Source organism: Sorex fumeus, unplaced genomic scaffold, assembly GCF_029834395.1.
Source record: "Sorex fumeus unplaced genomic scaffold, SorFum_2.1 ptg000051l, whole genome shotgun sequence".
Classification (NCBI taxonomy): Eukaryota; Metazoa; Chordata; class Mammalia; order Eulipotyphla; family Soricidae; genus Sorex; species Sorex fumeus.
The window spans coordinates 39,055,570-39,082,004 of NW_026606108.1; the positions used below are offsets into that span (position 1 = coordinate 39,055,570).

General features: G+C 56.2%; 1 protein-coding gene across 2 annotated transcripts in view; it reads right to left on the reverse strand.

The window, feature by feature from the left end:
• The window catches only part of NRG2 (neuregulin 2), a 199,662-nt gene that overhangs the window by 12,134 nt on the left and 161,093 nt on the right, over window positions 1-26,435 (reverse strand). Inside the window, exons 2-6 of one of the 2 annotated variants that reach the window (XM_056124827.1) lie at window positions 19,734-19,905; window positions 14,315-14,433; window positions 6,435-6,555; window positions 1,189-1,269; window positions 734-792 (exon numbers count right to left, since the gene is read on the reverse strand). In XM_056124827.1, coding sequence (XP_055980802.1) covers window positions 734-792; window positions 1,189-1,269; window positions 6,435-6,555; window positions 14,315-14,433; window positions 19,734-19,905 — 552 coding nt within the window. The remainder of the gene's footprint in view (window positions 1-733; window positions 793-1,188; window positions 1,270-6,434; window positions 6,556-14,314; window positions 14,434-19,733; window positions 19,906-26,435) is intronic. The other variant, XM_056124828.1, reaches the window with a different exon arrangement.

Genomic DNA, 26,435 nt, shown 5'->3' on the forward strand with positions numbered 1-26,435 from the left:
CAGGTTCTGAATGCCTCAGGGACTCAGCTGGCCTCCCCTGGAGGAGCAGCTGAGGTGGGAGGTGGGTCCAAATGGGTGCTGGAGGGAGGAAGGGATCGGCCCAGGGGGAGTCTGAGGCCCCGGCTGAGGTGCGTCTACTCTCTCCACCGCCACCTGGTGGGGCCCAAAGGAACTGCGTTGTGAAGGATGGGAAGGGAATCAAGTTCCCCATAGAGACTCAGGCCCAAGAGATGTTGGAAAGAGTCACCCATGGTCTCTTGCTTCTTCATCCCTTTTAGCATTCATAGCATCTGCTCCCTCATGAGTGTTTCCATGGCAACCTTGATCCTGGGACATGTTCATCCCCAAATCTCCCCTGTGACCCCAAACCTAAACAAAGCAAACTGTGGCCCAGCCCCAGGACAGGCTTTCTGAGAACGTTTTTCTCATCTCCAACAGACCCGCACACACACCCTGGGGTTCCCACATCCTCCAACATGCCCAGAAGCCAAGGGCTGGGGGGAACGGGGGTAGTGGAGGCAGAAAATGTTTCCCCTCACTCTGGCCGGGCTGCCTGACCCCAGGAGGGGGGAAGAGGCCCACATGTGCTCTGGCTGCTAGGAGGTGTGTGTGTGGGGGGGGGGGGGAGAGGCTGTGCCCTCAGGCCCCTCTAGTCTCAGTAAGCGGGGCTCCGCCCTCCCTCAGGAGGACTGCCAGTCACCAGGGAAGAGAAGAACAGAAGAGAGAGACATACTGGAGAAGTTGACCATTGCGGAGTGTTGACACCTGTCCCCGGTGTATCCTACAGGACACCTACCAAAAGAAAGAAGAGCAGAAAGAGAGAGCCAGGATAGCAAGACACAGGCACTGCAATACCCCGGCACGGCTCCTGCCAGTGCCAGCTGGGCTCCTTGCCACCGTTACCATTTGTACTGGCCTTGCCACTCTGCCCCTTACCTGCAGCCCTGAACTTTAAACCCAAGGATTAGGCCAAAAATGAAAAACAAAGCAAAACAAAACAAAACCAAAAAATAAAAATAAAAAAAGAACTAACAAACCAAAATACAAAAAGAAAAAAAAAAAGAAGAGAGAAACAAAACAGCCAAAGATCAAAACAACCACGCCCTACATGGGGAATGGGGGTGGGGTGGGGGGGACTGCACCCGGAAGCTTTCTAAGGAGCAGGGACTTGTGTTTGTATCTTCAAACATACTTTGCTTAGGATCTGGCATGTACAATCGCAAAGGCAGTTTCTCCAAACATCTCTGTCCGAAGAATCCGTTTGGACATCTGGAGAAGGAAAAGGGGAAAAATCACAGAACAAACTGGCATCATCCGCGAGGCTCAGGTTAGAAATCAAAGTGCACAGTGATGAATGAGAAAACCAAGTCAGGCGCGGGGCACACTCGTTGCTGGAGGGGCTGGAGCCGGGCTGGGTGAGGGGCTTGGACATCCCCTTCCAACTCTGTCTAATAGATGTGGCTCTGAGGTGGCGGGGAGGCAGGGCGGGAGTAAGATGATTTAGGGGAGTGGGTGTGGGGGGGTGGGAGCTTATGGCCAACTGTCCTAAGGGTCACTGAGACCTTCCTCTGATCTCTATATGAGTCCCCTGGGGCAGGCAGGCAGCTGGCAGGGTGCGGGGAACCTCCTGGAACACCAAGTTCTGAGGAGCCGCTCCTTCTAGTCCCTACCCAAGGCTGTTCTCAGGGCCCTGGCAGGTCTCATCCATGAAACAACCCCCAAAAGCTCAGTGGGAGACTCAGGAATGCTTGGTCCCGACTGTGGGATGATGGGCTGGCTGGAGCCGGCTCATCCATGGGCTCCTAGAGGGGCGCTTCTGTGGCCTTCTGAATTCTGGACCTCTCCATGGCCTCCCCCCACAAGTGATCCTGAGAGCTGGGGGACACATCGGCGTGTGAAAGGCCGAGAAGAGCTCTGCAGGAAGAAATGGCTCAGCCTATCCTGTTGTCCCCCACTGGACCTCAGAAGTCATTTCTGAGGACCCTTGGTGAGCTGTTTGGGGTAGGCTTCCCTAGAGCACTAGACCTGGCAGACCTGGGGATGGGGTGGGGGGCAACTGCGAGGCCCGAGCTGGCTGAAGCACGGAAGGAAGGTGGCAAGGACCACAAAGCTTCCTGTGGGGTCCACGTGGGGCCTGCTGCTTGCTTGGCCCTCGGTTCCCCCGCACTGCCTGGCTCTAAGGGCACCGCCCCCCCCATGCTGCCTGTCCAGCCACAGTGTCCCCCGCTTGCTCCTGACCTTGTTCTCAGCTCCAAGGTACACTTCCTTCTGCTTTCCAGCTGCCACCGCCACCCCCGCACCCCCTGGCGCTCCAGTGCGTCCCTGACTAGAGATTCCTGGGAGACTTGCCCGGCCTTGTCCTTGTCTCTGAGTAAGGTCGCCACCTAAGGGCTGGACCCACCTCCCACCCCCCCACTCAGAGCTAGGGCTGCCTCAGCCTCTTCCTTTGGAAGCGAGGGACCATGGCCCACGATCAGTCTTGCCTTACTGACCAAATAGGTCCCTGCTCGGACTGTCCAGGAGACACCCCTGCAGTGAGTGCACCCTTCTTGCTCCCGTGGTGGTGGACACTGGCTGGGGGGACACATAGAAACCTGTGGTCCTCAGTCTGACCTGGGAGAAGGACGTCACTGGGGACCAGAGAGCTGGAGCTTCTCGGGCCTCTATGGTGCTTCCCTCCTGAGTGGCAGGGAGGCCTGGGCGGGGCGTCTGGAGAAATGGGGGCATTGGGGGGTGCTCATGCTGTGGAACAGGGGGCTCCGAGGAGCTGCCAGCAGCAGCTCGTCTCGCTGTCCTTCTCTGATCCCTATCCCACCACCATCCTCCCCGCCAGGAACGTGAAGGCAGCAGCTGAGCCTTCCCAAACGGCATCTTCCTCAGCTTAGAAATGGATGTCCAGCTGGGTGGGGTGGGCCCAAGGGGACCAAGGGGTTATTCAAACAGCGGCATCTTAGGAGTTGGAGGATCAAGACCCTGGGGGTTGACAAAATGACTTTGGGGATCCACAAAGGAACGAGAAAGCGATAGGTTTGAGTGTGTCCAGTGGCTGAGGGGAAATGCCTGTGTGTCTGTGTGGCCAGGAGAGGGGAGGTGGGGGGGTCTCAGGGGCAGGGGTAACCTGAACACCCCTGTTTTCTCCTTAGCCCTGACTGGGGGAGAGTTATGTTCAGGAGGCTGGGGGACACTGGGCATGTCAGTCTACCAACTGGGGTGGGGCTCTGAACTCGGCACAGGGAGATGGCTGGGGGTGGGTGGGACCCCCGTTGGCTTTCAGGGGCACAGAGGAGGGTTAGCAGGAGCGGCACCTCCAGCCGGGCTGGCCCTTGCCCGAACTCTGGCTGTGACGGGGAAAGGTCTGTGCCCAGGGCTGGAGAAGAGCAGGAGCAAGGGGACAGCGAGGAGAGCCCGTGACTGCATCCGGGGTGACCGAGAGCTGGGCCTCTGCCTCTCCGTGTTCCCACCCCACCTCCTGGGCCTCAGTTTCTCCTTTTGGTAGCCTGGGGATAATGCCATGTGTGCTGCCCTCACCCGGGGTGGGAGAGGATGAGGATGAAGGCGCGCCCTGGTGTGCCTGGTGGGGGGCGAAGGTCTCCGGCCTCATGATGGGGGTAGAGATGGGGTGAGGATGAGCAGGCAGATGGGGTGAGGGGTGGGGAGCGGAGGACGGGGGTGAGCAGAGGGGGACATGGAGGATGGTGGTGAGCTAATGGGGGGCATGGAAGATGGGGGTGAGCTGATGGGGGCATGGGGTATGGGGTGAACGGATGGGGGGCGTGGAGGATGGGGTGAGCTGATGGGGGGCATGCCACTGGTATGTGCACAGGGCTGGAGTCTTGTTCTGTCATCATCCCCTGAACCAGTCCCCAAGAGTCACGCACCAAGCGTGCGCCACAAAAACACGGAGAGAGGAGGAGAAAGCACGAGAGGAGGGGCGGGCCCGCGTGGCCCCACAGGAGACAGTTAGCTGGATTTGGACCCCCATTTTCAAATCCCCCTAGGTTTTCTTTCTTTCTTTCTTTTTTTTTTTTTAAACAAAATTCAGCATCAGAGACACTGTTGGTTTGTCTCTGACTTGCAGAAAAACAGGCGGGACGGAGGGTGCCTGCGTCCGGCTCTCCGCAGAGCTCGCACCAATACACAACGACAAGTGCCAGAGACCAGGAAGGCAACTGAGTTCTGTAGAAACTGGAATGAAACTGACCAGGCTAGTTTCATTATCCAAGCTAAGCGGAAATGCAAAAAAATCAAAATAAAAGTAAACAAACAGCACAAATGGTAAGACGTGAGCTCTGCTTCCTAGGTTCTTCCCTTCGTATTCCGTTCAGGTGTCATCAGGCACCCCAAGAGGCCTGCCCCCCTTCCCTCCCGACCCACCCGCTCCCAGAATGGCCACTGGGCTCTGCCCTGCCCCCCGCCCTGCCCTTCTCCAGCACAGCTCTGAGGACCTGCCCTCCTAGCCCTGTCCCTGCCGGGGGTCCCTCTTCCCCAGTGACCTAGTGGGGAGGGGCAGGGACCTTGGTTCTAGGAGGCCGGGCAGTGGCTGACTGAGGGTGGGCTGAGATGGGGAGGTGGGGGGCAGGGCTGGACATCAAGTCTAAGCACTGAATCCCAGTTTCCCTGCTGGGGACACAAGACCTCATCTTCACAGTGGCTCAGGATCTGGAGAGGGGACCTAGGGTCTACAGCCTGGCTGGAAGGGCCCTGGGGAAGCCCATTTTGCTCACCACCACTCCCTCTTCTGCACTAAGCCTGAGCACTGGGGTGCTTGCTGCCCCCCCTCCCCACCATGGACCTTCATGGTCAAGGGGTTCTGGGGCTGGTGAGGAGAAGAGTGGTGTGTGCGCGTGCGCGCGCACGTGTGTGTATGTTTTTTGTGTGTGTGCATGCGTGTTGTGTGTGTGGTGTGTGTATATCTGTGCGTGTGTGTGTGTGTGTGTGTGTGTGTGTGGTTGGTGGGGATCCAGGCTGGGCCATCTCTGTGTGGTATTCCAGAGCCCTTATGCCTTCCCAGATCTACTGCAAAGAGCTTGGAGCACTTCAGGGCGGGAATGCCACCCAGACCGAGTGGCCCTGGAGAGCAAACTTCCTGGGAGCAGGGGGCAGAGTGGCTGGGTCTGGCCTGAGAATGACCTTGGGGTCCTGGTGCTGGTGGGACTGTCCCCTGGGATTTGGAACCAGGAAGCTGGAAAGGGGAGGCAGTAGAAAGGGGTGGAGGAAGCAGTGGGGATGGAGGAACAAATGCTCTGGGGGTGCTCCTGTCCTTGTCTGTGGGGAGGGCAGCCCTTCTCTCAGATGCCCCACCACATCTCTAGGCATTCCTGTACCAGTGCCAGGGGAATGGGGCAGCTTTGGCAGCGTCTCAGGGTCTATGCTTGGAAAAACCCAGGTTGTCAACTAGGCCCGGCTACTCTTCCTCTACTTAGGATCCATACAGAGCCTGCACTGTGCTGCCTGAACCCCCTGATTTCACCACTGCTGTTCAGCCACCAGAGAATCAGTCCCGGGGACCAGCTGCCCAGAGCTCTGACCAGGCTGGAACCAGCTCCTTGCCTCTGCTCCGGGTTCTCTGTTTGTGAGGAGTGCAGGGTTCCTGGCTCCGTGGGGGACCTGCAGGGACCCCCTGTCTGGCTGAGAACAGCTAAGGGGAGGCTGGAGCTTCTCTTCAACCCTGCCCTTCCCCCACTAGGCCATCTGGGGGTGGGGGTTTTCCTGTGCAGGGACCAAAGGGGCTCAGGTGGCCTCTGGGCATCTCTGTGGGGGCCCTGCTGAGTATGGGGTGGGGAACCCCTGGAATAAGAGTCTTTCTCGCCCTACCAGCCCACCAGGGCAGACTCTTGGGTACCAAGGACGTGGGCACCTGTGCCCGGACCGACCCTGCCAGAGTCTTTACTTTGGGGGAGTGTTTGTCAGAACAAAATCTAAAAAGCTGCCAAGAGATGGGGTGGGGTATGTGTGGGAGGAGGGGGTGGGGGAGGGAGAGGGAGAGAGAGAGAGAGAGAGAGAGAGAGACAGAGACAGAGACAGAGACAGAGAGATAGAGACAGGGAGGGAGGAAGGGAAGAGTAGGAAGAGAGAGGGAGAGAGAGGGAGGGAGACAGAGAGAGAGAGAGAGAGAAAGAGAGAGAGAGAGAGAGAGAGAGAGATCCCAGTGCCCAAGGCTGCGATGGATACCCTATATCCCTAATGGGTGCTGGCAGTGGGAGCTGGTGGGGGTAGGGACTGGGAAACTGGTACGGAGGAGGCCCTGAGCCCATGAGAGCATCCTTCTGTCTCCCTGCTTTAGGGAAGGCCTAGAGAGTGGGGTGAGCCTCCCTGTCTATACCCCTTGGGAGCTCCTCGGCCTTGGCTTGAAGCCCACTTTTCCTAGAGCCCTCCACTTCTGCCCAGCCTCTCTTGCCCTAGCCTGACCCCGTACCCGCCCCATAGCCACTTACTTGCAGGAGAGCTGGTTGATGCCCTCGATGTAGTAGCAGACGCCGCCGTTGACACAGTAGGACTTGGCCGTCTCGTTGCACTTCCGGGCATGCCCCGACCAGGAGGAGAGGGTGGTGCTCACTGGGGGCAGGAGAGACAGCTCAGTGACTCCTGCCAGTACCTCCTGCGGGGATGCCTGCTGGCCTGACCGCCACCGAGGCCATGGGCCCACCAACCGCCCGCCCCTCCCCTCCACTCTTTTCCTGCCCATCCTGGTTTTGGGGCTATTTCTGGCAGTGCTCAGGGGCTACTCCTGGCTCCGTGCACAGCTGCCTGGGGCTTCCCGCATGCAAAACCTGCACTAGTCCCTTGGGCCATCTCTCTGGCCACAGGAGGACCACGTGTTCTGTCTCTGCTGGGCAAAAGGTCCACCTGAACACTTCCCTGCCCACTGGGAGCCTCCACTGTGGAGACTTGTGCCCACCAGGGGGACGGACACCCAACGGTGCTGTCTGGAGCTCAGGGTGGATGCAGTGAGGGTGGGAGCTGGGCTTTGAGAGGAACAGGGCCCTTTGGACATGGTCCCCTTCTAAGAGCTGGGAGTGGGGGTGAACCCTAGCCGCCCCTCTGCCCCGATGTGCTGACGTTGCGTCTCCCAGGAAGCCCCATTGGCCACTCCACCCTGAATGCCCAGACTCTTTGTCAACCCCCAGGTAGACCCTCCCTCCTGTTCCCCATCAGCTATTATTTCTTAGAGGGGGCTTCCAAGGTTCTGAACAGCCCTGGCTAGAAAGCTGAAAGCTGGGGCCTCAGGTTGCTGGGGAGAAGGGATGGGGGCCGCGGGGACATAGAAACTGCTTGAGAGCAAGGCTGGGCTTGAAGGTCTCACCCCCAGGACTGAACACCTGACAGATCAGGTTCCCCTGATACAGGAGAACAACAGAAGTGTTGCTCCCCGTGGGCCGACCTCCAGGAGACGGGTTCCAAGGAAAAATTCCTGCACCCAGCCTGGGTTTTTATCCATGCATCCACTGATGCATATCCAGACTGGGTCCTGTTCCCCATGCCTGGGATTCCCACTCAGCAGTAGCCTCCTGACCCAGGTGACCAATGCAGCCAGGGGCTGGTCCTGTCTTCTCAGGAGCACAGATCTCACCCCTCCCCCTCTAATCCACTCCCCCAGAGTCCGGAGCAGCTATGGGGGAGGAGAGTGGGCCCTTGGCGCCCGCAGTGTTTAGACGTGTGGGAGACAGATGGAGCGCGGGGACTGGGACGCCCGGCTGGCCTGTGTGTGTGTCTGAGCACTCGCTGATAAAACCCAGCGGGCAGTGCTGGCTCCCGCTGTCCCTCCACACCACGCCCGCTGCCGCTCTGGCGCCCGGTTCCCCTGTGCCCCCGCCCCCCCCCCCCCCCCACCCCCCACTCCTCTCAGCCTCCAGCCCAGCTGGGGCCCACATGCCTGCAGGGAAATGAGACTGCCTGCTGGTCCCTGCCCTGCTTCTGGGTCAGAAAGACCCAGGGAACGAAGGAAGGGATGGAGCAGAGGAATGTCCGAGGTGACCCTGACTGCAAGTTGTCCTCCTGTTGCTGGGAGGACCCTGGAGGTCGTATATTTTGTTTTTGCTGTTGGGTCATACCCAGCAATGCTCAGGGCTTAGTCCTGGCTCTGCATTCAGGGATCACTCCTGGCGGTACTCAGAGGACCCTATGGGATGCTGGGGATAGAACCCGGGTTGGCTGCATGCAAGGCAAGAGCCCTAACCATTGTACTATTTCTCTGACCATTTCTGTTTTGTTCCGGGTTTGGGGCCACACCCAGCAGTGCTCAGGGTTTTCTCCTGGCTCTGCACTCAGGGATCACTCCTGGTGCACTCTGGGGACCATATTGGTGCCGGGGATTGAACCCGGGTCTGCTGCTCCAGGCCTAACCACTGAACCATCCGGTCTGGCATCTTCACTGTATATTGTTGGTAGCTCTCCAGCTCTGGTGGGCTACTGGGGAGACTCCCCACAAAACAGAGAAGCCCCTCGAAGCTACTCCTCTCTAAGGGCAGGGCCCTGCCGTGTCCCCATCGCCCAGCTCTGAGGCTCTACCCTGCTCTCCCACTTGGCGGGAATTTGAGGTAAAGAGTTTCACTGCCTCCTTGACCGCCACGTTGGGAGGGTGCCTATCATTCCAAACCTGGCTCCCAGCTCTCTATTCCAGTCCGCTGTACCCCTTGGCCTGCTTCATCTCAGAGATGGAGGATTCTCGCCCCACCTCCTTGTAGGGCTCTGTCTGACCCCAGCAGCTACTTGTGACTTTCTCTGACTCCTTCAGCTTTGAGCTCTGACCTCACTGCTTTCCAGAGGCAAAGTGGTCTTGATATGCTGGAAGTGGGGTCACTTTCATGCTCACCCCACTTACGGCTTCTCTGGACATCCTGATTATAGACACAAACTCCTTGCACCACTCAGGTCTGACGGGCCATGCTAGCGTGTGTCCTGTCCCTCCATTTGGACATATTCAGGTCATTTGGCAAGGCCTGGCTCTTTGGGGCCCACTGTGAGGGTCAGTCCGGGGGCCTGCCTGGCCTCCCTCTCTCTCCTCCTAGCAGTGCATGCTCAGACTTGCAGCACGATAAAAAAAAAATCAGAAGCGATTGTTAGCACTTTCTAATCCTTCCCTGAGCATGTGTGAAGAGGTCATGTCTGTTTTGTTCACCACTGAACCCCAACATCTCACAGAGCACCCGACATTGAATAGGCAATTAACAGACACTAGAGTAAGCAAGGAAACGGGATTCTGGGACTTTCATAGGGGCTCACTGAGCATGCGGGGCTGGACATCGGCCTATGTACCACCTCCTATCAAGTTGGCAGTGAGCTACCTCTTGTCACCTCTTGGGAGGACCCTGGTAAAAAAGATGAATAACAAGTGGTGGTGAGGGGACGCTGCACTCTCCTGTGTTGCTGGTGCAAATACAGAATCTCCTAGTAGTTCCTCAAGCAATGAATCATGGCCCCATCATGGGAGCCAGCTACCCAGACAACCTATAACCTGACGAGCGCGTGGGTGTGTGTGTTCTGCGGGCAGCATTCCTAATACTCAGTCACACTCTGGAAACAACTGGAATAACCAACAATCCAAACTGATGAGCAGTAAACAAAAACCATGTTCTACTCACACAGCAGAGTACCCTTCATCCAAGAAAAGAGATGCAGAACTAGCCACAGCACAGAGGGATACTGGAGACACATCACTCTAACCACGGTGGGAGGTCATGGCGGCAGGCAGAGCATCCTGAGTATTGCCAGGGCTTGTCCCAGAGCCCCCTGCATGTTGCTTGAGAGCCTCCCCCCTCCCAAACCAATCAAGTGTGCTAGAGGGAAGAAGCCCAAGGACTGGGTGATTCTGTTGACACAGTTTCCAGAATAGGGGAATCCCTCACAGAAAAAACAGAGGAGTGGGGTGGGGGCAGGAGAAATGGGGACTGGTTTGCTTGTGGGTGGGGTTTCTCTCCAAGATGATCAAGGTATTTTTGAATTAGTGGCTGTAGTCACACAACTTTGAGGCTACACGAACCGCCCTGAACTGTCTTATTTATTTATTTATTTATTTATTCTTGGTGTTTTTGGATCACACCTGACAATGTTCAGGGGTTACCCCTGGCTCTACACTAAAGAATTACTCCTGGCAGTGCTTGGGGGAACCATATGGGATGCTGGGGATCAAACCTGGGTCATGTGCGTACAAGGCAAATGCCCTACCCACTGTACTATTGCTCTGGTCCCTGAACTGTCTACTTAAAAGAACAAATTTAAGGGATCGGAGAGATATATGGGGAGGGTGTTTGCCTTGCACACAACTACCCAGATTCAATCCGCGGCAACCCATACAGTTCTTGAGCACTGCCAGGAGTGATTTCTGAGTGTAGATCCAGGAGTAACCTCTGAGCATTGTCGGGTGTGGCCCAAATCATCATCCCCCACACAAGAAAGGGTGAAATTTCATGCTACATAAATTATACCTTAAAAAACAATCTACAAAAATACCAGGGGAGGCTGGGAGAGTTCACAGGGCCAGTGTGTGGTCTGCAGGTCAGAGCCCAGCTTTTGTTCCCACAAAGTGCTGCAGGGAAACTTTCTCAGCCCTTCAGGTGAGGGAATGGGACCCCTGAGCTGTGAGACGGGCGGGCAGGTGGGGGACGCAGTATCTGGCGTCCCTTTCCTAGCCTCTGGGGGAGTCCTCTGCTTACCCAGTGTCCCTCATCCCTCAGGTCTCTCTTCTGTGGGGAAAGCCTGTCCCTTTGGTCAAGGTGCCTGTGCGTCCTCTTTGGGACTTTGGAACTGGCAAAACCCTCTGAGACAGGCCTAACTCCCTGCCATTTGAGGGACTCAGCTCCCTGGGTTTAGAGAAGACTTGCTGAGCGAGGCCCTCCTGCCCTCACACATACGTGTGTGTGTGTGCACGCGCGCACACATGCATGTGCATGTGTGCATGCATGTGTGATTGAATGGCCAGCCTTTAGGCATCCAGGTAAGAGAGAGGCCTAGAAAGCTCTCCCGGGCTTGACTGAGCTGTGCCCCAGCCACCCTGCCCTCCCTACCATACGAGGTAAGGCTGGGTCCAGCCAGAACTCAGATTGGGGTGCTCACCCTGGGGCATTCCTAAGTGTACCTTCACCTGGGGGAGGCCAGTGGCTCTGGGACTCAGAGGGGCGCAAGCTGACTGCTTGGTTTACCACCTGCTTCTGACTTTCAGCCACCGTGGGGGGAGGAGCAGGAGTGTCCTGGGAGCTGGCGTGTGACAGGGATCTGCTGCCAGGGAGGCCAGCTCGACCAGCACAGGGCAGTGGGCACTGGGGAGCTGAGCGCGGGCCCCACGCAGCCCCTGCTCCTTACAGGCCCTCCCCTGCCCTCTTTGGAGCCCTAGCTTCCCTGGGGCATGGGCTACGCCGCCAACCCACCTTGGGATGATGAGTCACAGGGGGGCCGGCCCGGCTGCCCGCTACCCGCCCTTCACCCCCCTCTTCCAGGGTGCGGCTGCAGGTCTGGCCTCTACAGGTAAACAAGGAGTTTGGGCATCTCTGCCTAGAGAACCTCCCCCGCCCGGTGCTCCCGGCCCCTGCAGTGACCTGGCTCACGTCCCATGTTGGGTGGCTCAGACTGGCTAGGGGCTCAACGGGGTCCTGGTTGCAATTCAAAGAGACACAGCAGACTCAGTGGGGAGACTGTAGCTGGGAGTGGCCAGAAAAGTCAGCCAGGGCACAACAGAGCTAGACAAGATCCAGGCTCTGCGCCTTCTGCCCGACCCGCTGCCCTCTGCCTAGCCCACACCACCACCTTTGGCCTTCCCCCAGCTGGGCTACAGCTTCTCTGAAGGGTCCCATAATGATCCCCAGACCCGGGAAGAAGAGAGGGCGCTGTTGTCTTTTTCTTGTTTGTACATTTGGGTCACACCCAACTGTGCTCAGGATTTACTCCTGACTCTGCTCAGGGTTCATGCCTGGTGGGCTTGGGAGACCCTATGGGGTGCCAGGGATTAAACCCAAGTCGGCTGTGTGCAAGGCAAGTGCCCTCCCCTCCCGCTCCCCGCTCTACTAGCTCTCGGCCCGCTGATTTTTCTTCACAGCAACTCTCCCTCCTCCCCCACGGACCCCACAGGAAAGTGCTCCCCAACTCTCATTACCTCTGAGTCTGTCTCTCACGCAGGCCTGGCAAGGATAGCCCGAGGGCCCGAGTATGGGGCCCTGCAGGGCGGGGACACCCGGGCAGGGGAGAGCCATTGTCCTCCAGGTCATGTGAAGGGCTAGGGACAGTTGTGTCTATGTCTTCTCCCTGGGTGTGGGCTGGGCTGAACCTGAGGCCGTCCCTTCCAAAGGAACACCCTGAATATGGGAGAAGTCCCTGCGACCACAGAGAGGAAAGGAAGCAGCGGCCACCACAGTGGGGCGAGGCGGTGGTGGTGTGCGGCCAGCACCGGGCAGCACTGACTCCATGGCAGACATAGGAACCCATAAGCGAGTTCCTGAAGGCACTTCTAAGTTAGATTCCTGCGCATTCTAAGTAAGAAGGTCTTGGACCATATGGTACAGCTCATGTCCAAAGTGGGCCTGAGGGATCTGCCCAGTAGGGTTGGAGGCAGTGGGTGCTGGATGCTTGACTCTGTTCTGTAGCTTGGACAGGCAGGAGCCTGGGGCTCAGGCACCCCCACAGTGTGCGCGCCTGGGCTGGGTCACGCGTGGCTCAGGACAGGCTTTGGAGCAGTTCTAAGCTTTCTTTTCATACACTAATTCATACTCTTTTCGTATATTTATATATGATTGACCTGTGATGAGCCAGGCCTGGCGCTAGGCTCTGAGGGAATCAGGCTAGACGTTGCCTGTGGCCAGGCTCTCAGACTTGGCTGACTCCTGCCCCATGGTGCGGTTCTACTGCCAACTAGTTGCTGACTTTTCTCCCCCAGGCCACGTCTGGAAGATGCTCAGGGGCTATTGCTGGCTCATGCTCAGGAGTGGCTCCTGGCAGTGTTTGGGCAACCGTGTGTGGTACCAGGATCGGAATCATGATCACAGCTGTAGCAGCTGCATACAAGGCAAGTGCCTTCCCTCCTGTACTTATCGCTCTGGCCCAAGCTAGTGATTTTGGGTAGAGAAGTTCATCTCTTGGAGACTCAGTCTCAAAATTGATCAACTACAGTAGCTTATGAGTTGGGATTCAAGGGATAATGTGGAATCTGGCCTGGGGCACGCCACACTCTTAATCAATAGTCATTTTTGTAACTGCTGTTCCTGGAGCAGATCTCTGCTCTCTCCTGCGAAGTCAGAAGAGGGACAGACTGAAGTTTGAAGGAAGATCCAAGGTTGGAATCTCAGAGTTATACACGGCCCCTAATAATTTAGTTAAGAAGTGGGATTATGCCCGGAGTGACACACAGGGTCAATGGTGAGAGCAAAAGTCGGCCTGGACCAGAGGGCCTGGGGGAGACAGGTTGGGGTGCAGAATGGGAACCTCTAAAAAGGCTGCAGTGAGGGCTGGGCAGCCCTTTGGACCAGACTGGTGTGAGCTGGGTAGGGGGACACAGGCCTGTCAGAAGCCATGACAGGATGCAGTGTGAGGAGACACGAGCCTGGGCCAGGGCTGCCCTGGGGATGAGTCTGGAATGGAAGGGGAAGATGTGAGAAAGATCTAGAAAGAATGGCCAGAATGAGACTTTGCCAAGGGAGCCAGAGGAGCCAGGAAGGTGGGGGACCGGGTGGAAGGGGGCTCCCTCCAAATGCAAAGCAGACAGTCTTAGGCTGCATCTCCAGGACCCTGGCACAAGAGTAGTTCCTGCTCTCCCTGTGTTGGGGAGCACTGGGAAGACTGGGAGGGGGGATGACACCCCCAAAGGAGGTTGCCAAGTGGCACACTCAGTCTGCCGCGTCAGGGACTGGGGGGTCTGAAGGGCTGGGGTGTTCAGGGGAGAGCATGGAGCGGCCTGAGGACAGGCTGCAGCGGGAGCGAGGCTGCCTGTTGGGGAAACTTCTGTCCCCGAACAGAGGCTGCCTGGGGACATCTCATCCCAGGCACCCACAAAGCACCAGGCCGAGAACTTGCACGTGCGGGGGGCTGCCTCTCCCAGAGGCTCCTGGCAGCCCAGCCTCCGTAATTGCCTTCTAAAAATATCCTCCCCCACCCCCACCTCCCAATTTCAAAATATTTAGTTTTCAGGGTATTTAAAATGAGAGCTGGCAGCTCCTTCAGGCCCAGATAACAAAACTAAACATTTATGCTTCGCCTGCATCTCCCTGCATCTGCCCAGATCTCGGGCCAGGATCTGCAGTGCGTGGGGGTGTGGGGGGGAGGGGGTCAAGTGCAGGCTGGGTCCTGGGGAGCCTCCCAGGCCTGGCTGACCTGCAGTTCGGGGGACACCTACCGCTGTTGACGTGGAGCCGACCCCGGACCGAGTCCTTGCCCAGGATGTTCTCGGCCTCGCACACGTACTCGCCGGCATCCTCCAGCTTCACCTTGTTGAACTGCAGCCTCGAGTTCTTCCTGGTGGGGGGCAGAGGGAGAGGCATGAGTTGGCAAGCCCCCCCTGCAGCCATCCCTTCCCTGGGTGCAGGAAGAGCTGGATGTAGAGGCCCTCAGAGTGGCCAGTTTTGGGGTCCAGGAGACCTTCTGTGTCCCCAGAGAAGGGCGCTATGGACCCTGGGGCCCATGAGTTGTGACTTGGTGGTGCCATCCCCCAGGCCAGGCGTTTCTCACAAACACTTTTTTTTATTAGTGAAACACCATGAGGTACAGTTGTAGATTTACAATTTTTTGTGCTTGGGTTTCGATTATACAATGATCAGATACCCATCCCTCCATCAGTGTCCATTTTCCACCACCATGGATAATATCCCCCCCACCCCCATCCCCCCATCCCCCCTGCCCCTGTGGCAGGGCAATCCCCTGTGTTCTCTCTCTCCTTTTGGGTGTTGTGGTCTGCAAAAGAGGCATTGAGTGGCACAAACACTTTTCTTAGGGAGGAACAAGGTCCCCTTGGGAAGTCACAGGATTACCGCCCCTCCCGCTGTGCCTGTCCTACTACCAGTATCTCCTTTGTTTCCACCAGGGCAGCCACTGGCTGCCCAGTTCCCTCATGGACAAAGTGGCCGGTCACATGGATGAACATGGCCACTGTTCCTACCAGGCTTGTCTCCTGCACTAACCATTGCTCTGTCCTTCCTTGCAGGCCCTGGGGTCTCCTAAGGCGCTTCTACTTTTTCATTCATTCATTCTCTCAACAAAAGTGAACTGAGTGTCTCCTGTGCACTTAAGGGAGCAACAAGATGTGATCCCTGTGGCCTGACCTATCTGGAGGTTTGTGGCGAGGTACAAATGGGGAAACTGAGTCTTCAGGGCTTCTGTCCAGCTGGATCTGGGGGCACATAGCCAAGTGAAAGCAGAGACGGTTGTGGTGTGGCTGGGGATGGGCCTCTCAGCAGCTCATGCGTGGAACCCTGTGGGAAGGCTCTGGCCCTGGTTTCGTGGGGAGTGGGGCTGAGGCACAGGGCGGTGGAGCCAGGTGCTGTGCCAACGTGGGGGGCTGTTCCTTTACTGCTGTGACTCAAAGTCTCCCACACCTGGCCTACCTTGGCTCTGCAGGGCCCGTGACCCCTTCTGTCCCCTCCCTCAGTCCCGGGGCCCCCTGGGGCCCCAGGGGAGGGGGGAAGAAAGAACATGAACATTTCTTGACCTGATGCAATCTCCCTTTTTTTTTTTCAGTCCCCAGTGAGAAAATCCAGAGTCCCAGAATGCATGTTGTAGCTTCAGGGGGAGGCAGAATAGGAGGCAGGTGGTGGGGGTCTGAGTCTGCTCCACAAAGCTAACCAGAGGCACGAAGCTGAAGGGGACAGGTGGCCTGGGGGTGAGTGGAGACTGGGCAGGGGCTGGGGACAGCCAACTGACCCATACCCTCTGTGAGCTGAGCTTGGAGACCTATTTCCTGGGCTCTGTCCTGGTGGGGGTGCCACCTTGCAGCAACCCTGAGCCTGTTGGTGAGGTGCTGTCACCACAGGGCCCACAGTGACATCTGCCAAGATCCCGGTGCCCCACGTGCCTCCTTGTCCCACTGTCTGCCTCGACCTCACTGTCAGCTCATTGCAGCTTGCTCCCCTCATTGAGCCGGTGAGGGTGGCCCCCCTCCCCATCAGCCTTTCCTGCCAGCTCCCGGCCCATCAGACACAGAGCAGCCCAGAAGCTGTTGGTGCTCCCTGGTCCTAGTTGAGGGGCTGAGGGATGGGGAACATAGCTACAGGCTGCCTGCAGCCAAGTCGAGATCCCTCCCAGAGGACCCCCCATCCCCTTTCCTCTACCTTGGCAGAGACTTGAGAGAGAAGCCAAGGTATGAAGAGGGAGGAGGGAGATGGTTGTCCAAAGGCCCAGGGAGCCCCCCTCACTACCCCCACACCCCACTCCTTACCCCTGCTCCCAAACAGGAGCCCAGGAGACAGAGACAAATATCCTGCCTGCAGCCCCCTGGGCCCCTGCTGACCTCACCAGCTCTAGGAAGGGTAGGGGGGGGTCCCAGCCTCAAAAAGGAGGTTCTGGCTCAGAGCTGAGGGTGGGCTGCCCTGGGTGAGGAAGGACCACTCATGGTCCCCCCTCCATCTAGATCCAGTGGGAGCCCTAAGAGGGAGGTTGCCTCCACCTTCCTGAAGGTGGGCGGGCGCCACTGACCCAGGCCTGGCCCCCGCCACCCTCCTTCCTCCCTCAGCCGGTTTTCTGCTGGCAGGGACAGAGCTGGGCTGCGGGCAGCGGGGGGGCCCCACCTGCGGGCACATTCTCCCTAGCCTGCCTGAGGGGCCTGTTCTAGCCTGCTCCTCATAAATGAGAACACTGGGTGCTCCAGGGGAGGCCCTGTGCCTGGGGAGGGGGTGCATTTTCTCCGGGAACAGGAAGACCCAATGTGATATCTCAGTGCGGCCCCCAGGAGACTATTGGCACCCACTGGAGGGGGTCCCCGCAGGCCAGAAGCCCTGCCAAACCAGGGTACACTCGGGGCCCTGTTGGCAGGAGTGGGATCAGCGAGCAGACAGCAGTGGGGACAGGTGGGGGAGAAGGTCCTCAGAGCCTGTGTGTGAGGGAAGGGAGAGACGTTGGGGGCCAGTTGGGGGAGCATGGAGATTTCAGAAATGTAGCACCAAGGGCGGGGGGCATACTCCAGGCTCTTAGGAGTCTGCCCATACCCGGGAGACCTGTCTGGCCTTGTTCTGAGACTGGGTGACCCAGTGACAGACACTGAGGTTGGCCAGGACCATCTGTAACTCAAAGGACAGGTCAGCCCAGGGATCTATGGCCAGTCCTGGTATCCCACTATGCCCAGAAGATCCTTCCAGAGGCCCTTCCATTTCTCACTGAGTGGGGGGTCTCTCATGCCTGGCCACTCAGAGGAACAGTGGGGACAGAAAACCCAGGCAGTAAGGTGCTCTTTTTTTTTTTTGACCATACTCAGTGGTACTCAGGGCTTACTCCTGGCTCGGCCTCTGCACTCAGAGGTCACTCCTAGGGGACTCCGGGGACCATATGGGGTGCTGGGGATTGAACCAGGGTTGGCTGCATGCCAGGCAAACTCCCTCCCAGCTGTACTATGGCTCCAGCCCTTGCAAGGCCCTCTCTGACCCTGAGGGGCTCCCCACAGGGCACTGAAGCTGCCAGGGCACCAGTTGGGGGTGGCTGGAGCTGCTCGGGGCCTGGGATGGTGACCCTAGAAAGGGAAGGACACATGAGCCAGCACAGGAAGAGTGGGATTAAGACAGAAAAGGTTGGCATGGAGAGCACTGTGTTCGGGGAACCAGGGCCAGGAAGAAGAGAGAGGGAGGGGTTTCCCTTCTGGCCGCAGGACAGCTCCAGGGCCAGGGGGAGGCGGGCATGGGCTGGGTGGGGTGTAAGATGCACTTTTCTGAGCAATGGGTGGTACCTTTCACCACATCTGGCAACAGAAGTAGATGGGAAACTGCGCAGGCCGGCTGCGTAGGCTTCAAGCTGGCTGGTTTGCTCCCCCCCGGCCCTGGTAGGGCGCCTGATCACAGCTGATGCTGCATATGTACAGGAGTGTGAACGGGAGTGGGGTGGAGAGAGGAGGCTGGAGGCAGGGAGAGGGGCTAGGGGACATGGGGTGTGGGGGAAGGGTGTCTCCTTCTGGGCAGTGCCTATCTGGTAGGGAAAGGCCACAGGGCAGGGCCAAGCAGCAAGTCCCTGGTTCTGCTCAGATGCAGAGGGCACAGGTGGGAAAAAAGGCAGGCTTAGGAGCTAGACTGGAGCCCCCTGAATCAGAGAGGTGGGAGTCAAGGGGTGTCAGGCGAGCAGCATGGGCCTGGGGGCACCTCAAGGGGTGTCAGGCGAGCAGCATGGGTCTGGGGGTATCTCAAGGGGTGTCAGGCGAGCAGCATGGGTCTGGAACTCAAACTGCCATTCAGCTAGAGTAGAGTCTTGGGGTGACTGGAGCTGGGGGTGAAACCCCAAAGACAGACAAGTCCTGGCACTGATGGTGCCGAGAGTGCTGGAGGCCCTGAGGGGTAGCCCGGAGCCGACCGAGGGGCAGAGCAGCAGGTGAAGCAGGGGAAACTCTGGGTCTCAGGACCCTAGACAGACAGTGTGGGGGTGTGTCTCTGGAGGCATGCGGGGGGGGGGGGGGAGGGGAGGGAAGAGTCTACAGGGAGGCAGTGATAAAGTGTGAGGGGAGCAGGCGTGGGGTGGGCAGGAGGGAAGCGGGTAGGGGGGGGACCCTGCAGGGCTGGGGGGAGAGAAAGGAGCTCCCTGAGGGGATATTCACGCATGTTCAGGAGCTGGATGAAGGGGAGACTTGGAGGCCCACAAATGGGAGGATGACGTGGCCAGAGAGTGGCTGCCTCTGGGTGGGAGAGCGTCTCACCTGCTCTGCAGCCTGGCTCTGGGGAAGAGGACTTGGGGAAAGGGCCCATCCGACCGGCCATTCTCCCCCTACTGTGGAGCCAGTCTGGTGGCCCCTGAAAATGAGATTGGCAGGAACCCGACTTTCTAACTCATGAGACCCCTCCCTGCAGTTCCGTTAGGAAGCAGTGCTGAGGGTCTCAGCCAAACCCTCCTGAAAAGTACTTTATTTTCTGCCTAAAGTCCTTTATTTCCCCTATTTTCTAGGGAGCTATCTCTGCCACTTCTGGGAGGACAGTCAGAGAACTGGAAATGCCTTCCACCTGTCCTCATCCCCTCAGATTCGGACAAGCCAGGAGCGGCTGAGTATGGCCTTCCTGGGGAGTGGGCCCTGGACCTCTGGAATCATCTTTGCGTTAGAAGGTAAGAAGGAAAATGGCTGTACCTAATCTGAAGAGGCAGGAAAAACTGGGGTGCACCTCAGTCAAGAATGTCCTCCCGGGGCCCCCCAGACCTCTCTGACTCCAGATGCAGAGGAGCATCCACAGCCTGGAGGTATCTGAGCTCCTGATGTGCCTCCGGGTACCTGACTCCAAGATGACAGAGTCCCATGGCACAAGGGCAAGCTGAGAGGAAGCCCCCCGTCCCCAGTGAGAGTCAGGGCTCACTCCTGCCCTGGTTCTCCATGGGAGCTGGGATGGTGGCCCTGGGCACAAGACCTCCCACAGCTCTCTTCTTCGTTGTCCCCAGAGTGCCTGGTGGTGAGTCCTTTGAGATGTTTCAGGGCCAACAAGAGACTCGCAGGTAAAGCTGGAACAACCAAATTGTTTCCAATCAGCCAAGACCAAGTCTGTAGGCTGCAGGCTCGGGGCCAACATCCTCAGAGCTGCTAGGAGACACCGGCTGCAGTGATGAAAGGGCCCGGCCTCAGTCTCGGGGCTGGTGGTGGTGCTCACCTGCCATTGCCGTACTTGATGCGGATGTCCCTGCTGCGGTTGAGCTCCTTGCCGTCCTTGAACCAGCGGTAGGAAGGCTGGGGGTTCCCGGCTGCCGCCTCGCACTTCAGCGACTGCTTCTCACCCACCTGTCCCGTCTGACTCTTCATCTTCTTCAGCTTGGGTCGGGTGGCTGTGGGGGTGCAAGGCAGACAGATGAGCATGGTGTGTGTTGGGGGCAGGGCAGGAGCTGTAGAGAAAGGGCTGCGGTACTTGAGAGGAGGCAGGAAGCCACCCCCGATGCCCCTGCCACCGTGTTACACCCCAGCTCAGTTCCATGTGTGCTCAGAGGCTCTGCTATGGTCTCAGGGCAGCTGCAATTGCAGAGCACTTTCTTCGTGCCTGGGAACATGCCAGACGTTGACGTGTATGGCTCATGGGAATTAGGATGAGACTTACTTATGGATGGGAAAACTGAGGCCGAGAATGGTGATGTCACTTTCCCAAGAAAAACGGAACTAGGCTGCAGGCCCCAGTCCCCTTGATTTCAGTGCCAAGGTCTAGTTCTTGTCCTGCACCCCTAGACTTAAGGAGGATCAAGAGGAGAGCCTAGTTTCCATGCTCAGGAAGTTCAGGCTGCCTGGGGAGCCAGAGCCTTGCCTTCACATCAGAGTAGGAGTCAAGGGATGGGAATGGGGGGGAGCACAGATCGTGGTGGGGAGCTGGAGCCCAGAGGAGCAGCCCCAGCCAACGCTTCTAACGCAACTCAAACTTAGCAAACTTATCCAGGAGTTAAAACATGGGAGTAGAGGCTGCAGTGATAGTCCAGCGGGCAGGGTATTTGCTGACCTGGGTTCAATCCCAGCACCCCACATGGTCTCCAGAGCCTGCCAGGAGTAATTCCTGAGCACAGTCAGGAGTAAGCCTTGAGCACCACTGGGTGTGGTCCAACTGTATCCCACCCCCGCCAAAATAAAAGGGAGTAGAATGAGAAGTGGCGGTTGGGGGCCCACCAGACCAGGCAGAGTAGGCTTGAAGGAACCACCTGCGTCTGGGGCTGAGGTGATGGGAGAAGGAGGGGCTGTGTGGGTTCCACCTGCTGGGAGCTCTCTCACATACTTCCATGTGTCTCAATCTCCCATGGTTCATACATTGCTTCCCCCAACCCATAATATTAGCAAGAAAGGAAGAAGGGCTGGGGAGTTAGCTTGGCAGCTCAAGCACTTTGCATGCTGAAGGTCCTGGTTTCCTTGGAGGCGAGGGCAAGCCCGTGGCCTGCTGGGGGCTAACAGTTCCACCAGGACCATCATGGCTGTACAGTGCCTCCAGGCAGACCCCGCTTCTCGCTCTAAGGCAGGGATCTTGTTTACAGTGAAGGTGAGACTGAGTGAGAAACAGTACCAAGGTCACATGTCCAGCAAGCTCAGAGTGGACACCAAAGCCCAGGGCCCTGCATGTATGACACAGCTGATGGAGAGCAGTCTCATTTATCTTTGAGGTGTGCAGAACCTGGGTAAAACCCAATAGCACCAAAGAGGGTGGTCTGGGGGTGCTGATGTGCACTGCCCAAGCCATGGGCCCTTCCCATGGATGCTGAGAGCTACAAACCACAGGAAGGAACCCCTCACTGCGCCCAGCTGCTGCTCTTTTTTTTTCTTTTTGGGTCACACCCGGTGATGCACAGGGGTTACTCCTGGATCTTCATTCAGGAATTACTCCTGGCGCTGCTCAGGGGACCATATGGGATGCTGGGAATCGAACCCAGGTCAGCCATGTGCAAGGCAAATGCCCTACCTGCTGTGCTATTGCTCCAGCCCCCCAGTTGCTGCTCTTAAGTGGTGAGTGCAATAACATAAGAGAAAGGGCTGCCCACTAAAAATATAGGTGGGATGAAGAAGTAGACAAAATGATCTCTTATATTAGCACCCAAATAAAGCACACAAACGCATCTACATGTTGAAGCAAGTAGACCACAGCTAATCTCAAATGACTGTGACCATGAAAACTTTGGCCTTATATGTTCATAACAGCATCTCTTGAACCCAATTCTCTAAGTTATAAGTATCCTGGTAGACAATAGTAGATACTACCAGAAAAAAGGGTTCCACAAGTCAGTCACCTTGGGGAACACTCTGGTAAACAGTTAAGAAGTAATTTCATTGATTTCAGTATGAGTTTCTGAGTAAGGAAGGAACTTGGGGCATTTTTTTCTCTTAGTAGCATAGAGGATATAAAGGTTTCTTTTTTTTTTTTGCTTTTTGGGTCACACCCAGTGATGCACAGAGGTCACTCCTGGCTCAGGCACTCAGGAATTACTCCTGGCAGTGCTCGGGGGATCATATGGGATGCTGCGAATCAAACCCGGGTCGGCCGCATGCAAGGCAAATGCCCTACCCACTGTGCTATTGCTCCAGCCCCAAAGTTATGTTTTTTAGAATACACATATATGTATTTTATAATACATATATATTCTATAGATTATGTGTATACTTATTTATAGAAATGTGCATATTTTAATAGATGATACTTTCGTAAGCCTCCCTTGAGCTTCACAGCTGTCTTCTGGGGAAGCAGCCCTTTCAGTCAGTCAGTTCCTTTTAGGCCCCTCTAGACACTTATTTATTCATTGATACTGTGCTGGGAATTGAATCAGCGATCTTTCATGCATACAAAAAGCCCCAGTATTCACTCACATATTTTTTCTATAGCATCATTTTTCGTGGTTGCATAACGTTCCGCTGTGGGTGTACATAACCCATAGAACCAGTTTCTTTGGCGGGACACTCAGTGTATTTCCATTCCCGCCCTTCTCCCCCCATTACACCCAAGTCAGGGACACCCTTGTGGCTCACACAGTATACACACGGGCATACAGCTGAACAGGGCGCAAATCAGACTCTGCTACTGGCTAGCTTCGTGTCCTCAGGTTATAGACTTAATCCTTTTCGCCTCAGTTTCCTCATCTGTCCAGGTGATAACAGGTCCTACCCTGTGGGCTGATGGCTCTGAGGATTATATGAGATAATGCATGTAGAGCCTGGCACACACACAGGGAGCATTTAATCAAGGTTAGCTATTAGTTATTATTATCCATGATTATTTCCTAAGGCAATCCTAAAAGTGGAATTGCCGTGTCAAAGGGTATGCAATCCTTCTCAGCTTTACCTGTTGCCAAATTGCCTCCTGGAACAGTTGCACCAATTTGCACTCCCACCGATGAATGGCAGCGCCTGTTTTTTTTTTTTTCCACACCCTCACCAACATGTTTTTATCATGTATTTAATCTTTGCCAATTAGCTAGGCAAAAGATAACGTCTCTTTGTTGTCTTAATTTGCATTTATTTGATTATTGGGAAGGCTGATTGCTTTTCACAAGTGTATTGGCCTTTGTATTTCTTCCCTGTCAATTGCCCGTTCTTGTCTGAGCTGTTTTTCTAGTGAGTGCTCAGGATCTTATTGACCTGTAAGAGTTCTTTGTATCAGTTAAGCTTATTAATCTTTCTCTATAATTCCCCTGCAACTGTCTGCTTACACTTTCATGCTTTCCCCTTCCTCTGTGCATGCATATACCTGAGTTCACTTGTGAATCCCAAAGGTGTTTTAATGCACATTCATATTCCATCTGCTGGATTTTCTGGAACTCCCTGATTCTCAGTGTGAGAGAAGCCCTACCTCAGCATCATCCCCGACCCTTACCCGTACCTCCAACCTCCTCCACTTGCTTGCTCTGAGGTTCCAGTCACTCCACATCAATAACTCTTAAGTGAATGCTAATAAACATATGGGAAGCTTTAAACACTGTGTCAGTGCTTGGGATACTTCCTAAAACAGAACCTCTGAGAATAGATGAGGGAGCAGGTATTAAAGACTCTCTAGTCTTCCTGACTTAAACACACTCATACACACATGCACAGAGAAGAATGCACATATTATGAGAGTACAGTTCTGCAGGGCCGCAGAGAGCTCAATGGGCAGAGTGCATGCTTTGCATGTGGGAGCCCCAGATTTGAGCCCTGGCACCACACGGTCCCCTGAGCACTGCCAGGAGTGACCTCTGAGCACTGAGCGAGGAGTAACTCCTCAACACCACTGAATGTGTCTCCAAAACCAAACAAACACATCAAAATCTGACTGCAATCTGAACACATCTTCCTGGGTGGCTTTGCTCTAAGGCTGAGCTGACAGCCCGTGGTCTAACCTCTAAGTCAACTGGTGACATCCATCTTGTCCCCTTCTCCAGAGCTGGGGGCCCAGGCTGCTGTGCTAAGGTGTGTCCTTAGCTGCTTGGAGAGCACTGACTATCCTTGCAGTTCCACAAGGAGAGGGCCCACCTACTCCCCCAGGGAATAGGATGGGGCTGGGTTGAAAGGGGGGTATCAACTGCTGGCAGGAAGGTTGATCACTTAGCCAACTTGTTGCTGGCAGGGGCCTGTGGCCACTGCCGAATATATGCATGAAAGACACTCCAGAAACATCAAACATGACCCCAACTGAGTGCTCAGGGATCTGGGGGTTCCAAAGTCACAGCCCAACACCAACGGAAACCCTGGGGCCACATTTCAGGTCTCCATGAACCCAACCTTGTGAGGACTTAAAGCCCCTGCTTTACTCCTCTCCTCAACAGTCCTCTGCATGAGCCTGCCTTCTAGTAAAGGGGACAGTGAGCAGAAACTACAAGGTGGGAAGAAGCAGCTGGAGAAAAGCTGGTGAAAAGTCAGGAATGTGCACTGAGGCTGTAAGATGGCTGAGAGAGCAAGGGAGGCAGGCGAGGGAGGGGGCAGCCCAGGTGGCAGCGGGCAGCATGAGAAAGGATGGCGGGGACTGGACTTGTTTTGCATTTCTAATTAAAAAAAGGTTTTTTTTTTTTTTTGATGGGTAGTTGGGGCCACACCTGGCAAAGCTCAGGTCTTACTCCTGGCTCTGCTGCACTCAGGGAACACTCCTGGTGGTGCTCTGAGGACCATATGTCATGCCTGGGATTGAATCCAGGTGGGCTGCATGCAAGGCAAGAACCCTACCTGCAGTACTGTGTTCCAACCCCTGTTTTGCATTTGAAAAATGTATGCTCACTAGAAACATTTCAATGACATGTGTGGACAACATTCCATTCCTAACATTATTGGTCTCTGAGATGACAAAGTAAAGGAAGCTGCACTCTGGAATCATGATCTTCCTTCCAGAGTCTTCCAGATTCCATGCGGCCTCACCAGTACCCATGGAGATCCCGGGTACTGTGCTCCCTGCTCCAGCACAGCAGTGGTGGCCCTGGTTTCTTCCCCCAGAAATCTCAGCTCATTGGCCTTTGGACCAGGCACCAGGGCCATGGCACCAGGTTGCATTTTTTATTCCAGAAAAATCTGGGGCTGCAGCTCAGGTGTTAAGAGAAAAGACCCTCTTCCCCAGAACACACCCTGGTGGCACTCGAGCAGCCCCCCCCCCCCCCCCCCCGAACCTCTGCACGCTCCTTCCTGTGCCTCCTCAGCATCCTGCTGTGGGGAAACAGGGCTCTTCCTTGAGCTGCCCCAGATTTGTAGTTGAGATGGGGCTGCACCGGGGGGGGGGGGGTGGGGGGGGTGGGGAGGGGGGGACAGGCTGGGAGCTAACTGGCTATTTTCCGCAACCTAGGCCCATTCTTGTCTGAGCACATTGTTTCTAGTCATGAGGTTGGTGACCAGCCGCTCAGGACTCCTGGGGTCAGGGCAGCCTGTCCCCCAGCAGAGCTGAGCCCTGAGGTCCTAGAAACAGCACGGTCAGGCCTGAGCTAGGGGAGGCCAGCACAGACCCTGCCTGGTGCGTCTCTGAGGGCGGCTGGCTCTATTCCGGGTCCTTTTGTCAGCTCATGAGGGAGGCTCGTGTGAGGTCTGGGGGCTCTCCTGAGCCATGCCAGAAACAGGATCATTGGGATGGACAGAATCTGGCTCTCACGCCCTAACCAGTGAGCAATGCTTCTGAGTGTCCACCAGATTCTCGTTGTCCCAGACACAGACATTCTAGTGGGGCCACCACTCCCCCTCCCCAAGGGGTGAGCCCCCTTACGGTCTTGTTGCTTACAAAACACCACAATGAAAGCCATTCAAATACCACCCAAGAGAAAAGCATTGTCAAGATTTAAAAATATCTCCCGCAAGATTTTTCTCTCTAAAATGTTTTATATCCTGCTCTTTTTCCAGTTTACAATATACTGTAAAAACATTTTCCCATCACCCGAAAACAGCTCTAAATCATGAGCTGCCTGTGTTATATTGTTCAGATCAAATGGCTCAGGCCGCCTCCCATGTTTTGCCAACATCAACCCCACCCCCATAAACATCTCTATAAATGCAGTTTTGCAGCCCAAGGGGAGAGTTCCTTTCCCCAGGGCCCTGGGATTCCCCCACATGGGGGATAAACCCAAGCCAGCAGGCAGAAGACTGGACAAATGGACAGAAGGGGGTGGATGGGAGACAGCAGGGAGCGCTGTATACAGAGAAAGGGATAGGACTTCCACCCTGTTTCCTGCAATGCCCCTACCCCACAGGAAGAGGGTGGTGGGGGTTAGGGGACTGATGGTCTGGGGGCCTGGGGACACTGGGCAGCTCTGCCTCTACCTCCCTGGACATCCCCTCCTCAGTCCAAGTTTCCATGCTCTGGGAGAAGTCCCCTGGTCCAGCTGCCCCTGTCCTGGACCAGCGGGACTTGGGTGCTCGGCATGGGGACTGGGTGTGGGGGGAACCTCTTTGATAA